The 19,200-nt window shown below is 37.0% G+C and overlaps 1 protein-coding gene across 1 annotated transcript; it reads left to right on the top strand.

The window, feature by feature from the left end:
- Positions 1–7,910: 7,910 nt before the first annotated feature.
- Positions 7,911–8,918, top strand: LOC148117951 (olfactory receptor 14A2-like). The gene has a single exon (XM_087901336.1). It carries the CDS (start codon positions 7,911–7,913, stop codon positions 8,916–8,918), a length of 1,008 nt encoding a protein of 335 aa, XP_087757462.1.
- Positions 8,919–19,200: the final 10,282 nt, after the last annotated feature.

Here is a 19,200-nt window from a genome sequence, read left to right as displayed (position 1 = left end):
GCTCACCTTCCTGGACCTGGAGGGAGGTGGGAAGAACTTGGATTTCCCACAGGGCAGGAAACCCTGACTGCTCTTGGGAATGGTGAGGGAGGAGGATAGGGAGTGGGGGGAGTGGGAGGGTATTGGGAGGAGGGAGGGAAGTGGAAAAAGTGTTTTTCGGATACTTGAATAAACAAGTCTAATGGGAAAAAAAAGAATAGAAGAACTTTAGTTCCAAAAAAAAAGTTAAAACCTTCCTTTTTTTATTTAAACAGAAAAGGGCAAATGGCGTGGGAGGTCCTTCTGTCTATGTGTTGCTTTTATTAGTTAATAAATAAAGAAACTGCTTTGTCCTATAAAAAAAATTTCCACCTCCTCCCTACCTCCCTTTTCCCTCCCTCTCCCCTTCCCCACCTCCTCCTTCCTCTCTAGTCTTAAGAGCAGTCAGGGGTTACCTGCCCCGTGGAAAGTCCAAGGTCCTCCTCACTCCATACAGGTCTATAAAGGTGAGCATCCAAACAAACCAGGGTCCCACAAAGTCAGTCCATGCAGTAGAATAAAAACCCGAGTCATTGTCCTTGGCTTCTCAGTCAACCTTCATTGCCAGTCACATTCAGAGTGTCCATTTTGATCACATGCTCCATCACTCCCAGTCCAGCTGGCCTTGGTGAGCTCCCATTAGATCAGTCCCACTGTCTCAGTGGGTGAACACACCCCTCGTGATCCTGCCTTCCTTGCTCATGTTCTCCCTGCTTCTGCTCCTCATTTGGACTTTGGGGGCTAAGTCCAGTGCTCCAATGTGGGTCTCGGTTTCTATCTCCATCCATCTCCAGATGAAGGTTCTATGGTGATATGCAAGATATTCATCAGTGTGGCTATGGGACAAGGTCAGTTCAGGCTCCCTCTCCTCTGCTGCCCAAACAACAATCTGGGGACCTCTCCTTGGACCTGGGAACCCCTCTAGAATCAAGTCCCTTTCAAACCCTAAAATGGCTCCCTTAATTAAGATATTTACTTCCCTGCTCCCATACCACCCTTCCTCCATCCCACCATTCCATTCTCCCAAGCTCTCCTGAATCCTCCCCTTCTCCCTTCTCCCTTCCCCTTACATCCACCCTCCGCACCCCACACCCCTGCACCCAATTTTTGCCAGGCAATCTTGTCTACTTTCAATATCCAGGAGGATAACTATATGATTAACTTTGGATTCACCTTAGTTAGCTTCTCTAGGATCACTATTTATAGGTTCAATGTCCTTTAATTATGGGTAGAATCCACTTATGAGTGAGTACATACCATATTCCTCTTTTTGGGTCTGGATTACCTCACTCAGTAAAGCATTTTCTATTTCCATCCATTTGCATGCAAAATTCAAGATGTCATTGTTTTTTACCGCTGAGTAAAACTCTAATGTGTATATGTTCCACACCTTCTTTAACCATTCTTCTATTGAGGGGCACCTAGGTTGTTTCCAGGTACTTGCTATTACATATAGTGCACCTATGTATGTCAACCTGTAGAAGAATGAAAATAGACCCATATTTATCACCATGCACAAAACTCAAGTCCAAATGGATTAAAGACCTCAATATTAATCTGATCACATTGAACCTGATAGAAGAGAAAGTGGGAATAGTCTACAAGACATGGGCACAGGAGACCACTTCCTAGGTAGAACCCTAGTAGCACAGACAATAAGAGCAACAATGAATAAATGGGATCTCTCTCATATCTTTAACACCTGAGATTCTCTCCTTCCATTTCTTGAATTCTTCTGGTTATGCTTTCATCTGTAGTAGCTCATAATTTACCCAGATTTTCCATTTCTAGAATTCCTTCTGTTGGTATATTCTTTATTGTTTCTATTTTTCAAGTGTTGAATTGTTTATTTCACCTGTTCAATTTTTTCCTTGGTTTTCTTTGCTTTCCTTAAAAGGTATTTTGATATATTCTAATTTTAGTTTGTTTTTTACTCAATTTCTTTAATGGAGCCTTTCATTTTGTCTTTAAGGACCTCTATCATCTTCATAAAATTATTTTAAATGGTATTTTTCTGCTTCATCTGTGTTAGGATGTTATAGTATTTCTGTTGTAGAACTGCTAGTTACTTGTGGTGACATATTGTTTATGTTGTTGAATATCTTCTAACACTGCTGTCTGCCCATCTTTTTTTCATTGGGTGACAATGGGGTCTGTAGTTTAGGTGGTCATGCCTTCTCCAGATTTAGGCAGGTCTGTGCCTCTAGTGAACAGTGGTAGAGCTCTGAAGCACCTCCATGTATAGGTGGAGCAAGGTTCTTGTGGTCCCAGATGCAAGTGGGATGATTGGAGGTTTGGGGAGGTTGGTATGAGATCTCCTCGGCTCCCATGGGTAGCAGTGGATCATGGAATGTTTTTCCATGGCCTATGGCCTAGAGTAGGACCCTCCAGCTGGAAAGCCAGATAGTCACTTCTCCATGTGGAGGAGGGCAAGTCCCTTATGGTATCAGATGCTATAAAGTGTGGTTGGTGGTGTGGGGAAGCTGCTCTGAGGTCTCCTGGACTCCTGTGGGTGGAAATGATACATGGAATATGCCTCTAGGGACTATAGACTAGAGAGTAGGGCCCTCCAGCCAGCAAACCAGATACTCACCTCTCCTGCTAAAGTTTTTTAACATAGATAAAAAATTCAATATAATTCTAACATCTATTATGGATCATAAAACCAAACAATGAATGTGTATCAAAATTAATTTTTTCATGCTAACTAACTTTTATTAATGAATAGATTTTTCAAAGCGTCATGTGTTTCTGTACTAACAAATGTTTAAATTCATAAATATCATTGACTTTACCTAAACAAAGTCAAAATGTGTGATCAAGAATAAAGTACATTAAGAATAGCTGTGATGTTGTTTGTTGGTTATAAACTTTCCAAGATTAAAATCACATAAGAAACAGTCCTCTGAGTACATTTCCATTGAGGTTTAACTGATGTGGAAAGACTTATCCAAGTTTTTGTTGGATTGAATTCTGTGGTCTAGGATCTCATATTGAATAAAAGGAAGAGGTAACTGGAGTGAAAGAATGCAACTGTCACTGTTTCTTAACAACAGATAGATTGTGAACATCTAATTCATGTAACTAAGGGCATCCCTTTTTTAATGTGATGGATTATATGAGCAAATAATGAGGCAAATTAGAAATTCCTTCATTAATTGACTGTTTTAAGTATTTTGTCACAGTAGTCTGAACTGTAATTATTACATAAAATTTGTAATCAAGAAGTGAGAGCCTAACTATGTTTAACATCAGTCTATATTTGTGAATATTTTGAAATTGATTTGCAGAAAGAAAGTGGAGTAATTTAGAGCAAAGGCTTAAAGAAGTCTAAGTATACAGAACTTAACAAGTCTTCTGGTGAATTCCTAAATACTGAACATAGTGAATAATTGGCTCATGAGGCTCTATATAGGAAACAAGGGATCTATATGGTATAGAAAATTGGACACAATATCATTTGTATCCTTTTATGAACTCTTCTTTATCATGGGAAGTATTTTTCTACCCACTATATTATATAATTGATATGTTGCCATCTCTTTTCCCCTGCAATACAATGCCATCATGAATGGTATTACATGTGTGCTGATAGTGGGTGCTTGCTGGTTTACCTGTGTACTCTTTGGAGTGGTACATAAAACTGGCACATTTTGCATGTCTTTCTATGGCTCCATTTTCATCTGAATTTTTTTCTTTGATGCCCTTCATTTTAAGTAAAGGAACCTTAAAATAATGGGTATAGATTTCTTGATAAAATCTGCTAAGAAAGAGTTGGAAAGACCATCTTCTGTTGTCCAGACTCATAGTGATCTACTACAAAGGTTAGGTCTAGGCTACAGGATTAAATGAAACTCAAACGTTTTATTTTATATTTGTTGTACTTTAACTTCTTCATCTTATTTTGTTTAAATTATACATATTGATGCATAAAATTTTACGTGTATTGATTATTCGATACATGTGTACATGAGTAATGATCATCTTGAGGTGCTTTTTCAGTCCAAACATTCAAAATTCTTTCTAGTCTTTCTGAAATTAGGGTAAGCATACTCAATATCCATAAAATTATAACTTATCAATGCACAAATGGAAACAAGCCAAAACTAAAACTGAAAATTTCTCCCTACACTTTTTTCCAAAATATCCTAAAAGTAAAATAAGAATTATTTACATTATATAATTTTTATTCTAATCAGACTTAATTTTAAAATAATGGTGAGTTAATATTTTACATCTCAATTGAAGAAATGTTACATAGATTGTCCAGAGCCTTAATAAACTTCTCAGGCCATAATAGAGAGATAGAAAAGGTGAGTAAGTTTGAAAATGGGAGGGGAGAAAGAAGACAGAGAACATGAAGGGAAGAAATTCAGAAGGTAGTGAGTGAGGAAAGGGGAAAAGAGGGATAAAGATATAATCACAAAATATTAAGAAGAAAGATTGAGAGTAGAATATTATGAAAGAGATGGAGAGAAATAAGAGTTATGCAAAAATGTATCTTATTTTTATATTAGGTAGATTATTAAAGTGACACAATTTCTATTGAGTATTTCTATACACTAATGACAATATTTGTGACATTAATAATATTTATGCAGATAGTGTATCACACACTACAAATGTAGTATGTCAGTGTTAATTCTCTGACCACACTCACCTTTCTGGGATTCTCTGAAATCCATGACATACAAACTTATTTGGAATTTTCTTTCTAGTGATTATTTGCAACCATCAATGAGTAACTTCTGTTTTATAAATCTAACATTCTCTCCAACTCTACGCACTATCAAGTTAGGAAAATACATAAATTTAATTCTGAGAAAAATATGACTGTTCTTTTTCACCTATTCCAGCATATTCACTGGGACCTGATAAATCTCACTTTTAATAACAGCAATTATTACAACTCTAATTGTCTTAAGACATGGGTTAAAAATAAGTCTATCAAGAAAGATTTGTCTTTAGGGATTACCAGGAAGTAACCAAGAGACTGTGAGAGGTTTGTTAGAAATATGCTCATTATATATGGTGTCAAATGAATCTACATCAAAGTATATAAAAGGTAACATATTTTCCTTCTTGCTAATATTTGGTTTTCCTGGATAAGAAATGAAGACAGTTTAACTCAGAGTTTTGGGTGTTATAACAGTCTTAAAGACAGAATAAGATGTGATTTCAAAACTTAATAGAGAGAGCTGCATGTTCAATTCTCTTTTCAGGTGATCCAAAATTAAATTGAGCTCTTGCATATGTAAAAACATTTCCCAACTAAAACTGGCCTGCTAGAAATTCTAAAGAGTAAGTCTTTTTTCTCCAGGATGTGAAGAATCTGAATTTTTGTCAGGTACAAGTTTCAGATTTTTATTGGTAAACTGTTCAAATAGGCACTCTAAAACAAATTTCTAGGATTTTATGATATGGATGAAATTTAAAAATATATTAAAAGCAAGATAATTTAGTAAGAGATTTGTTTACCTTTATATCTAATGTTTGCCTTCTTTCGGTATTTCTCCGGTCTGAGAAATGCAATACCCTGGCAAGTGTCCAGAATTTCACCCCTCTACCACACAATTTTTTCCTGTCTACACAGAGAGTTTTTCTGTAAGTATTCAAAACTGTATTAATCTTACCTTGAATTAGAGATGGGCTTTTCTAAATTCCATCATTGAGAAATTTTGACCTGTGTACTAATCCCTTCCACGTTGGTAAAGAATCCTTAATTTAAGCAGCAAGATGACTAATGACTAAATTATGACCTTTGATCGCAACAAATCGTGCAAACTAAAGATTGTAGAACATTTGTTGTTTAGAAAAATATTTGCAGATTCTTGTACATGCTTGTACATCTTTGGTTCAACAACTAGAGAAAAAATGTTCCTGCATAGTCCATATTTGTTTTATCATTAACTCATGGGAAAGACATGGACAAACACACACACACACACACACACACACACACACACACAAACAGAGAAAAATAGAGACAGATTGGCTACTGGATTTTTAATAAAGAATAGTTACCTAAATGGTTTAGATTGAGTAGCCAAATAAGTGCATTTAAACATATAGTACTTTACTTGAATCAGGAATATCAGGTAAGGTTCAAAAGTGAATTTCAAGCAATAAGAAGTTATAAAGAAATATACTCAAGAAATGAGGGGATATTGGTTTGGAGTTTTTGAATGGATTCCTATGCTATAGGGATCTTTGCTTTAAAAAATTACAACACATTAGCAATATCTGATGTCCATAAAAGTCAAACAGTAAGCAAAATAGTGAAAGTTAGGACAGGGATTTAGGAAATATAATTGTATTGGATAGCCTTATCTTCTGAAGTAGTGATAGGAACACCAAGATCAAATAGAGAATGTGTGTAATAACTACTAGGTCAGGCTTTGATCTGATTGATTCTTTTCTTAGTCTGATCAATCAGTGTCTCAACAGGGTTGGATAATTACAGTTGACTGATTAGAGAGGCAATATGTGTTTAATCTAAAGGGAAATGTCTGGATAAACAATCTTTATTTGCTTTATAGTCATATATATGACAGATGTTTTATTTGGAAGATTTGATATTTCTTTCTAGTTTGATTATTACTCCCTCTTACAGGGTCAGTCTTATTAGTGAGCCATTTCCCAAAAACTTCCCCTTATAAAAGAAAAGTTTAATGAAAGGAACTTGGTGGTTCTTTTTAGATATTATAAAAGATGCATGTTAATAAATTGGAACATTGTAGTTAATCAAGCATTTCTGCAGGGAATTCTTTAAGGGAGAACATTACTGTCTAGATGTAGACACAGTGCTTCTCTGAAGAGTTGAGCATCAATTTCTCTTAGAGTTTAAGAAAATAAAAAGCAAAATAAATTATGGGAGAGATGCTAAGGTTCTATCTCACTCTAAACCTTCATTGGACATTGCAGTGGTTTTAAGGGAAGCAGTAGCAAAATTTTTGTAGCTATTTTATTAATACTTCTTGATGAAAACAATTAAGAAGGAATTGACACAGCATTCAGTAAATTGGTAAAATTTTAATGTTCAAACACAGAGCCATCTAATACAAATGCAAGGTTATATTTATAGGATTAAAAATATTAAATTCTATTGTTTATCCTTTATGTATTTTATTTTCTGCATTTTTCTTTTATTCATGCATGTTAATGCATAGTAGTTTTATACTATATGTAGTAATATGATCTTTTGATACATGTATAATTATCATGCTGAGGTAATTTTTTGATATATATTTAAAACTTTCATGATTCTGTTGTTAAACATTAAAAATCTTTTTACAGCCTACTGATAGACTCAATATTCATAGAAGAATAATCTACTAATGCTTAAAAAGGAAAGAAGTCCTTCCCAATGCCATGGAAATTTTTCCATGAAATAATGAACATAGAGTTAAAATTATAAGATTAATTTATATCAAATATTGATTATGGTACTCAGAAGTTTTAGGCTCTATAGCTGAATCATAGAGAACCAAGTTTGCAAATATAGATTCTTAAGGACAATCTAACTCTGATTTAAGAGAGAGGGTGTGTGAGGGAGACAGAAATAGAGAATAAGAAAGAAAGGAACAGGAGGATTAAAATGGGGAAAGTAAAAAAGAAGAGAGTATGGAAGGGAAGGAAGATAGAGATACACACACACACACACACACACACACACACACACACAATAGAACATAGGGAGAGACATAGCCAATGTTATGATGGCAAAGGGTAAATGAAGCAGGAATTTTTGGAAATGTATCTGTACTGTATTTGTAATTTCTTGAATTCTTTTCCTCTGAGCTTATCTTTACATCATTGTTATTACTTACAGCAGTGGCAGTACTCATTCTATTTTTTACTTCCATGGTGACAGGGTCTGAATGGAGTCTAGTATGGCCAATGGCACTGCAATAAGTGGTTTCTTCTTAAGGGGAATCTCTGACATCCAGGAGCTACAGACATTTTGTGGAATGTTCTTCCTAATGATGTACATGGCAGCCCTAACAAGTAACCTGATCATCATCATTCTTATCACCCTTGACCTGCATCTTCAAACACCTATGTACTTCTTCCTGAAGAATTTGTCCCTGCTGGATGTCTCCTTTGTGTCAGTTACCATCCCGAACTTAGCTGTGAACAGTCTAACACACAACAATTTCATTTCCATTCCTGGTTGTGCAGTTCAGGTATTCTTATTGAGTTCTTTCTCAGCAGGGGAAGTATTTATTCTGACTGCCATGGCTTATGACCGCTATGCTGCCATTTGCAGTCCCCTGCACTATGATGTCATCATGAATGCTACTACCTTTGTGCTGTTGGTGGGTGTTTCTTGGGCAGCTGGGGTATTCTTTGGAGCCATTTATACAGCTGGCATATTTTCTGGGCCTTTTTGTGGTTCCAATGTGATTCCACAGTTTTTCTGTGATGTCCCCTCATTGCTAAGGATTTCCTGTTCTGAAAGACTGGTACTCATTTATACAGGTCTTGGAATTGGTCTGTTTCTAGGCATGTCTTGCTTTACCTGTGTGGTGATCTCTTACTTTCACATATTATCCACTGTACTTAAGATTCCCACTAATAAGGGTCAGTCCAAAGCATTTGCCACATGCATCCCCCACCTCACTGTGTTCACTGTTTTCATTGCCACTGCTTGCTTTGTCTATCTGAAGACACCCTCAATAGTACCATCGATCACAGACAGACTTTTTTCTGTGCTCTACACTGTGTTACCTCCAGCACTCAATCCTTTGATCTACAGTCTGAAGAACAATGATGTAAAGTGTGCCCTAAGGAGGTTACAGCAAAATCTTTATGCAAGATATTCACTTCATTTAATACTTCAAAATATCTGTCAGTGGTATAGTGCCTCACAAGTTACAAGTAAGTTTTGCAGTTTTTAACATAGGAAAGAAAACTGTAGATACTCATTTTTACTCTGACTTAGAATAAGGATGATATGATCTAAGATCAGAAATTAGATTATATGGTACTAACTTACAATGTCATGGTACCAGTTTCTGCTTTTGAAAGCCAAAGTAGGAACTATTTTTCAGGAATCATACAAATCTAGAAGGGAAATTAGGGTATTTAAACAAAGCAGTGTAATAGAAATATTAGAATTTAAAATATAACTTTAATAAGAAAGACTTGTAAACAGTAGGATCAAAAGATGCAACAAAGGAAAAGAAGTAGGAAAGATGATGAGAACAGGGTTGCTTTATAAATTCCGTAGGATAAAATTTAAGCACAAAGCTTTATCTCTCACAGAAAACACTTCATGTTAGAGACATAGATAGAGATTTTCTTTTTCGTACTTACTATTTTAATTTACTAGAGTTTTGTATGGGTTTTTTATTGTTTATAAATGTTTATTTACATTTAAATGGGGATATACTATAGAGATTTGCATTGGTATGTATCTCAGTATACTGATACAAATTTAAGGTCTATTTACATACATTATATATATTATATTATATATTTCTGCTCTTGATTAAGGTATTCTGTTTGTACAGCTCATTTAAAAATGTAATATGTAATTAAGAAATATAAGTTAGCTGGATGGTAATCGCACACGTCTTTAATCCCAGCACACAGGAGGAAGAGGCAGGTAGATCTTTGTGAGTTAAAGGCTAGTCTGGTCTACAAGAGCTAGTTGCAGGACAAGCTCCAAAAATTAGTGAGAAACTCTGTCTAAAAAGAAAGAAATAAGAAAAACAGATTAATAGATAGTCATCTATGATAGTCAAACTTGTAGTCATGTTAGGTTTTCTAGATATATAGAGATATATTTAAGTTATGTATTCTTCAAATCTTTCCGAGACATTCAGAATGTGGTATTTAAATTTTTTAAGAAATTAAAACGTTTCGTGACAGTGAGACACGTCTGCTCCTGGAAGCACCAATTACTACAAGAGGAAGACAGGCATCAAAGAGGCTTTTTAGCCATTTGGTGAGGAAACTGCTCTTGCCTCGACTGCTTAACTAGACGTGCAGGACCCACAGAGAAATGACTACTGAACTTGCCTTAAAGTGAGACAGTCCTTCAGGGTTCCTGCTTTATGAAAGAGTCTGTGAGATATTCTGCAGGACACAGAAGAAAATGACTGAACTGTTTTTGAAATTTTCTGCTTCGTGGAAAAGTTAGCTAGATACTATGAGCCTGTAGGTTGAAGATGGATGCCCCAACAACACAGAAGAACTTTTGGTGACTGTCCAGAAAGCAAAATGTCTCTGTCAATTCTAGAGTTTTGGAAGTTGTTTACAATGTACTTCCTGTTTACTTAGGTAATTTTATATCCTTCTGGAGTCTTTGATGGAGTTGAATAATTTATACTTATCATTATAGTTTTCCTTAGTTATAAAAGGTAAAGTAGATATAAATATTATAACTGTAATTCTTGTTTGATTACTGTTTTGTTATATATAATTTTACTATGTTAAAGTCTTCTTTTTTGTTTAAATAGAAAAGGGGAAATGGTGTAGGAGGTCCTTCTGTCCATGTGCAGCATTCATTGGTTAATGAATAAAAAAACTGCCCTGGCCTGTTAATAGGGCAGAACTTATGTAGGTGGGGAAGATGGAACTGAATTCTGCGAATAAGAAAGCAAAGTCAGGGAGATGTCATGTATCTGCCACCAGAGTAAAATATTCTGCCGAAACTTAGCCAGTAAACCACTGCAATGTGACACTACATAGATTAAAAGAAATGGGTTAAACTAAGATGTAAGAGTTAGCTAATAAGAAGTTAGAGCTAATGGGCCAAGCAGCAATTTAATAAATATAGTTTCTATGTGTCTATTTCGGGGCTAAGCTAGCCAGGCAGCCAGGACAAACAAGCAAGCCCTCCCTTGCAATAAAGTACCTTGTCAGTGGTTGAGGCATGATCTGTTCCTTGTCCAAAGGCCAATTTTGCCAGGAAGGAAACAAGCTCCAAGTAAAGTATCTTCAGTGTTCAATATTCTCTTGGGAATAGAGCAATGCTGCCAGGAGCAATTGTGTCTTCCTTCAATAGAACCCTAAGTTATTTAAATGCCATATTCTATAGCTCATTGAAGTGTTTGAAGATTACCTATCTATGCAGAGTGCAATCTCTATGGATCTAAAGAACCTGATTAGACTAAGTATAAGTATGACAATGAAAGACGACTATTGACCTTAATACCTATAAATATTAATACCTATAAAACGTAAAGACTAAGACTTCATATTAGAATACTAAACAATCTTTAAACAACTGTGCAACAAATGAGGATAGTGACTTCAAAATGTAAACAGTGTATAAGTATCTTGATTATAGGTAGAAATGTATATTGTAATATGATAAATATATCCTAAAATTGTATCAATATACAAAATGTCTTAAGCATAGGTAGAAGCATGCATGCATACAATATTGCAAAATAATTTTGCCTAGGTATACAAATATTTTAGATGAAAATAGAAACATAGTCAATATAATTTGAACTTGTTTCAATAAATAACGATATACCAATGTAAATTGCCTATAAATAATAGTTCACGAGTATTCACTCTATAACTATTATTATTTTTTAATGTTATTTTTTATTAATTAATAAAAATTTCCACTTCCGCCCCTCCTCCCAATACCCTCCCACTCCCCCGACTCCCTTTCCTCCTCCCTCTCCAGTCTAAGAGGAGTCAGGGTTTCCTGCCCTGTGGGAAGTTCAAGTTCCTCCCCCCTCCCTGAAGGTCTAGAAAGGTGAGCATTCAAACAGACTAGGATCCCAAAAAGACAGTCATCGCAGATGAAACAAGTCCCAGTGCCATTGTCAATGGCTTCTCAGAGAGCCCCAATGTCAACCACATTCAGAGAATCCGGTTTGGATCACATGCTCATTCAGTTCCAGTCCAGTTGACCTTGGTGAGCTCTCATTATATCAGTCCCCTTGTATCAGTGGGTGAACGCACCACTAGCAGTCCTGACTTCCTTGTTCATGTTCTCCCTCCTTCTGCTCCTCATTTGGACCTTTCGGGCTCAGTCCAGTGCTCCAATGTGGGTCTCAATGTCTCAATCTCCATTCATCGTCGGATAAAGGTTCCCTCTAATCCTGACTTCCTTGCTCATGTTCTCTCTCCTTCTGCTTCTCATTTGGACCTAGGGTGTTAAGTCCAGTGTTCCAATGTGGGTCTCTGTCGCAATCTCCATTCATCGACAGATGAAGGTTCTATGGTGACATGCAAAATGTTCATCAGTATGGTTATGGACCAAGGCCAGTTCAGACACCCTCTCCTCTGCTGTCCAGGGAACAATCTGGGGACCTCTCCTTGGACCTGGGAACCCCTCTAGAATCAAGTCTCTTGCAAACCCTAAAATGGCTCCCTTAGTTGAGATATATACTTCCCTGCTCCCATATCCATACTTCATCCCTCCCCCCTCCCATTCCACCAAGCTATCCCCAATCCTCCCCTACTACCTTCTTTCTAACCATCTCCCCTTCCTTCCCCCCCTACCCTCCGTGCACCCAAGGTTGCCTGGCAATCTACGCTACACCCAATATCCAGGAGAATAACTATATGAGTTTCTTCAGGTTCACCTTCTTATTTAGCTTCTCTAGGATCACGAATTATAGGCACAAAGACCTTTAATTATGGCTAGAATACACTTATGCGTGAGTACATACCATTTTCCTCTTTTGGGTCTGGGTTACTTAACTCAGTAAAGCATTTTCTATTTCCATCCATTTGCATGCAAAATGCAAGATGTCATTGTTTTTTTCCGCTGAGTAAAACTATAATGTGTATATTTCCACACCTACTTTAACCACTCTTCTATTGAGGGGCACCTAGGTTGTTTCCAGGTTCTGGCTATTACAAATAGTGCTGCTATGAATATAGTTGAACAAATGATTTTGTAGTATGATAGGACATCTCTTGGGTATATTCCCATGAGTGGAATTGCTGGGTCCTGAGGAAGCTTGACTCCCAGTTTCCTGAGAAACCGCCACACTAATTTCCACAGTGGCTGTACAAGTTTGTATTCCTACAAACAATGGATGAGTGTTCCCCTCACTCCACATCCTCTCCAGCATAGGCTATCATTGGTGTTTTTGAGTTTAGCCATTCTAACAGGTGTAAGATGGTATCTCAAAGTTGTTTTGATTTGCATTTCCCTGATCGCTAAGGATGTTGAGCATGACCTTAAGTGTCTTTTGGTCATTAAAAGTTCTTCTGTTGAGAATTCTCTGTTCAGTTCAGTACCCCATTTTTTAATTGGGTTAATTAGAGTTTTAGTGCCTAGTTTCTTGAGTTCTTTGTATATTTTGTAGATCAGACCTTTGTCTGATGAGGGATAGGTGAAGATCTTCTCCCAGTCAGAAGGTAGCCATTTTGTCTTACTGAGAGTGTCCTTTGCTTTACAGAAGCTTCTCAGTTTCAGGAGGTCCCATGTATTCATTGATTCTCTTATTGTCTGTGCTACTGGGGTTCCACTTAGGAAGTGGTCTCCTGTGCCTATGTCTTGTAGACTACTTCCCACTTTCTCTTCTATCAGGTTCAAAGTGGTCAGGTTAATGTTGAGGTCTTTAATCCATTTGGACTTGAGTTTTGTGCATGGTGATAGAAATGGATCTACTTTCATTCATCTACAAGTTGACATCCAGTTATGCCAGCACCATTTGTTAAAGATGCTTTCCTTCTTCCACTGTATACCTTTAGATCCCTTGTCGAAAATCAGGTGTTCATAGGTTTGTGGGTTAATATCCGGGTCTTCTATTCGATTCCATAGGTCGACTTCTCTGTTCTTATGCCAATACCAAGCTATTTTCAATACTGTAGCTCTGTAATATCGTTTGAAGTCAGGGATGGTAATGCCTCCAGAAGTTCCTTTATTGTATAAGATTGTTTTGGCTATCCTGGGTTTTTTGTTTTGCCATATAAACTTGATTATTGTTCTCTCAAGGTCTGTGAAGGATTTTGGTGGGATTTTAATGAGGATTGCATTGAATCTATAGATTGCTTTTGGTAGAATTGCCATTTTTACTATGTTGATCCTCCCAATACAAGAGCAAGGGAGATCTTTCCATTTTCTGGTATCTTCCTCAATTTCTTTCTTCAAAGACTTAAAGTTTTTATCAAATAGGTCTTTCACTTCCTTGGTTAGAGTTATCCCGAGATATTTTATGCTATTTGTGGTTATCGTGAAAGGTGAAGTTCCTCTGATTTTCCTCCCTGCTTCTTTATTCTTTGTATAGGAGGGCAACTGATTTTTTGGAGTTGATCTTGTTCCTTGACACATTACTAAAGGTGTTAATCTTCTGTAGGAGTTCTTTGGTAGAGTTTTTGTGTTGCTTATGTACACTATCATATCATCTTCTAATAATGAGAGTTTAACTTCATCCTTTCCAATTTGAATCCCCTTGATCCCTTTATGTTGTCTTATTGCTATTGCTAGAACTTCAAGCACTTTGTTGAAGAGGTATGGGGAGAGTGGACAGCTTGTCGTGTTCTTGATTTTAGTGGAATGGCTTTGAGCTTCTCTCCATTCAATTTGATGTTAGCTGTCGGCTTGCTGTAAATAGCTTTCATTATATTTAGGTATGATCCTTGTATCCCCAGTGTCTCCAACACCTTTATCATAAATTGATGTTGAATTTTGTCAAAAGCTTTTTCAGCATCTAATGAAATGATCACATGGTTTTTTTCTTTCAGTTTATTTATATGATGGATTACATTGATAGATTTGCATATGTTGAACCAGCCCTGCATCTCTGGGATGAAGCCTACTTGATCATAATGGATAATTTTTCTAATGTGTTCTTGGATTCGGTTTGTTAGTATTTTGTTGAGGATTTTTGCGTCGATGTTCATGACTAAGATTGGCCTGTAATTCTCTTTCTTGGTTGTGTCTTTATGTGGTTTTGGTATCAGGGTAACTGTAGCTTCATAAAAAGAGTTTGGCAATGACTCTTCTGTTTCTATATTGTGAAATACATTAAGGAGTATAGGCATCAGCTCTTCTCGAAAGTTCTGGTAGAATTCTGCATTGAAACCATCTGGTCCTGGGCTTTTTTTGTTCGATAGGTTTTTGATAACAGCTTCTAATTCTTCGTGACTAACAGGTCTATTTAGATTGTTCACCTGGTCTTGATTTAACTTTGGTAAATGGTACTTATCTAAAAACCAGTCAATTTCTTATACATTTTCCAACTTTGTGGCATATAAGCTTTCATAGCAAGATCTAAAGATTCTCTGAATTTCCTCTGTATCTGTGGTTATGTCCCCTTTTCATTTCTGATCTTATTAATTTGCATGTGCTCTCTCTGCCGTTTGATTAGTTTGGCTATGGTTTTGCCAATCTTGTTGATTTTCTCCAAGAACCAGCTTTTTGTTTCATTGATTCTTTGGATTGTTTTCTGTGTTTCTATTTTGTTGTTTTCTGCCCTTAGTTTGATTATTTCCAGTCTTCTACTCCTCCTGGGTGAGTCTGCTTTTTTTTTTTCTAGAGCTTTCAGGTGTGCTGTTAAGTCTCCAATTTGTGCTTTCTCTGTTTTCTTTAATAGGACACTTAGTGCTATGAACTCTCCTCTTAGCACTGCTTTCATAGTGTCCCATAGGTTTGAGTATGTTGTGTCTTTATTTTCATTAAATTCAAGGAGGACTTTAATTTATTTCTTTATTTCTTCTTTGACCCAGGGGTGATTCAGTAGTTGACTGTTCAGCTTCCATGAGTTTGTAGGCTTTCTGGTGTTAGAATTGTTGTTGAATTCTAACTTTATTCCATGGTGAACAAGTCCTTGTATTGTAGGTTCGCTCGTTCTGGTGTTTTCATGTTGTTTTTCAGGCTGTTGGAGTAATTCCTGCCTTGGCGTCTGCCCATCTCTTCCTTCAAATGCTCTCTAATGGATCTTCTGGTACTGGGTCAGGTTCCCTTGTTGGGCAGGGACCTCACTGACAGAAGGCCTACCTTTCTGCAGGCAGGCTATTGAAACACAGGAATTCCCTCCTGCTGGGTTGCACTTCCAGCCCAGTCCCAGAGTGCAAGGTGGCTGAGCTGGGGCATTTTATGGTCCGAGGAGGAAGGGAGGAATAAAGGAAGGGGTTCCTGGGTGAAAGCTGGAATGGGATAGGAGGCAAGAGGGCTTAGCCCCTGCAGAGTGACCAGGGAGTCAAAGGGATCAGGGAATGTCTGAGCTCCTCCTTGCCGGGCTTCTGCCGTGGGTCAGGAGCAAACTCCCCCCTCTGATGTATCTTCTGCTAGAGGATCAGTGCCCTTTGCTGGCCAGGAATCTCACTGAGCTGTCCTGAAAATGACATTTCCATCAGAAATATATCTCTGCATATCTAGAAAACCTAACACAACTATAAATTTGAATATTATTGATAACAATTTATTTGCATTTTTGACTATATATTACATTTTTAAATGAGGATTCTCGCTGCTGGCAGGCTATTGAAACACAGGAACTCCATCCTGCTGGGTTGCGCTTACAGCCCAGTTCCAGTGCCTGTATGGGGTTTTAAATTCATATCATTTCCACTACATTCTCTCTAACTTCATAATCCTCGTGGGACAATTGATCTAGTAATGAAGCATATCCTACTATATTTTTATATATCAAAATTACATAGATTAATGAGAAGTCATCTCCTTGAATATCCACTGATATATGTGTGTTAAGTAAGTATAAAACACACGTCCAAAGGACTGTGGACAGAACCCCATAGCTGTTATTATTAGGGAGGTCAAGTGTAGTGTGGCACTTGAGAAAGTTTGGGACAGGAAATCCTGTCATCTACAGTCAATAACTCTATGGCTTTTCCAAATGGGATTTCAAAATATGAATTATACATCAGATGTATCGACTTCTGATCTACTAGTTGTCACTGCTGAACATTTCCACAGACTCTTGACATTAACAGTTCTCAACAAACCTCTTCATAAAGATATGTAATATTAACATATTTGTTATATAAATTTTATTTTCTATAATATTCTATCATTTCTAGCATTCTTCCAACAATTCTTTTACATAGTTCACTTATTCATCTCATTTCTTTTTCTTTTTTGATTTTGTTTTGTTTTTTTCTATGATTATATTTATTTTTATTACTTTATAAATAATACCAATCAAAATTTCCACTTCCTCCCTCTTCCCACTTCCCTCCTGCTCCCCCACACAGCCCCCCCATCTCCTCCAGTACTAAGATAGGGCAAGGCAACCTGCACTGTGGAAAGTCCAAGACCCTCTCCCTTACATCCAGGCTTTGGAAGGTATACATCTAAAAAGAATAGAATACCAAAGAGCCAGTACATGCAGCAGAGACAAATCCCAGTGCCATTATCATTGACCCCTCAGTCTTCCCCAGTTGTCAACCACATTCAGAAGGTCCAGTTGATCCCATGCTCATTCACTCCAAGTCCAGCTGGAGTTGATGAGCTCCCATTAGCTCAGGCACACTGTCTCAGAGGTTGAACCAACCCCTCATGGTCCTGACTCCTTGCTCATACTCTCCCTCCTCTCCCTCCTTCTGATCTTCAATTGGACATTTTTAGCTCAGTCCAGTGCTCCAATGTGGGTCTCTATCTTCATCTGTCACAGGATGAAGGTTCTATGGTGATATTCAAGATAGTCATCAGTCTGACTATGGGACAAGACCAGTTCAGGCATCCTCTTCTCCACTGCCCAGGGTCCTAGCTGAGAGGAAAATCAGAGAAACATCACCTTTCACATAGCCACAAATAACATAAAGTATCTTGAGGTAAAACTAACCAAGAAAATGAAAGACCTATTTGGCAAGAACTTTAAAGCTTTAAAGAAAGGAATTGTAGCAGAATCCCAGAAAATGGAAATATTTTCCATGCTCTTGGATTGGTAGGATGAACATAGTAAAAATGGCACTCCTACAAAAGGCAATTTCCAATTTTTAGAGAATTTTGAATTTTTCCAATGTTTTTGATCATATTCATGCCCCAATTACTCTTAGATTTACTACATATTACATCCAGACCAATTTGTGTTGCCCCAAACATCTCAAATGTGTGATATAACACTTGATATTGGTTTACGTACCAGGGCCTACACTCATAGAGAAAGCTAATTTTTGAACTCTACGCATCTGTGAATTTCCAATATGCCTTCTTAAAGGGATGAGATTAAGTATTCATTTCTCACTTCCATAATGGAATATGATTTTATTTGGTATTTTACAAATTGTGTAATAATTGATACAACCTGTGTGAGTCCATATGTATAGCATCATTTCTGTGTTGAGAGATATTTTCCTCATAGTAATCGAACTAATTGGAATTTTTTAAAATATTTTCTAATAATTTTATTGAGGTATATGGTGTGGGAGTTTCTTCTTTGTGCTGACTACCATAAAGAAACTGTGTTGAACTTATAGCAGGGAAGAACTTAGCTAGGCAGGGAAAACTAAACTGAATGCTGAAAGAAAGCAGGGCAAAGTCAATGAGAAGCCATGTAGCCCCACCAGAGATGAATACCTGAAGTTTATAGGGAAAGCCATAGATTACTCAGATTACTAGAAATGAATTGAATTAATATGTAAGAACTAGCCAAAAAAGCTAAAGCTAATGGGCTAAGTATTGATATAAATAATATAGTTTCTGTGTGTTTATTTCTGGGCTGAGTGGCTGGGAACCAATAAGCTACATCCTTGCTACACATTAGTGCCCAATGTGGAAGCAACTAAAATCAACTTAATCTATGAGAGAGTTAAAAAAGGAATTCTACAAACACAAAACTACAGAGTTTAACACAGCTTCTTGCTGTTTGCTGGCGGTGTGCCCATAGCTCCTTTAAGAGAGATTTTCCTGATTCAGCAACAGCAGAAAAAAAAGCCATTGTGCTTAAAATGCCATCTTTTTGGAATGTGCTGCTTGAGTGACCTCTGGTCTTTTCAGAAGACTGTTTGTGAGCAATGTGCTATGGCTTGCTTGGTGCCTACAAGGACCAGCTGTATGCCTAGAGATGGGGAGGTGTGCATGACTCGTAGAGGCAGTGAGCAGCTACACCATGGTGGACTAGGTGGGGCAAGCACACAGTACCATTAATACCCTAGTAATGCTGCAGCTTAAGATTTTAAGAAGCACTTAGCATTTTAAGAAGTTCTCCTGGACAGTAAAGAATTACAGATATACAATACAACATAATTAGACATAAAAGATCTCTAAATGAGTCACATTGTTGGATAAACATA

Source organism: Myodes glareolus, chromosome 24 (assembly GCF_982192425.1).
Source record: "Myodes glareolus chromosome 24, mMyoGla1.1, whole genome shotgun sequence".
Classification (NCBI taxonomy): domain Eukaryota; kingdom Metazoa; phylum Chordata; class Mammalia; order Rodentia; family Cricetidae; genus Myodes; species Myodes glareolus.
The sequence above is the reverse complement of the archived record's forward strand: the minus strand, read 5'-3'. Positions and strand labels throughout refer to the sequence as shown.

What these genes read in the sequence shown, in the direction of transcription:
- LOC148117951 (XM_087901336.1), top strand. Translation starts at nt 7,911, where the DNA reads ATGGCCAATGGCACTGCAATAAGTGGTTTCTTCTTAAGGGGAATCTCT.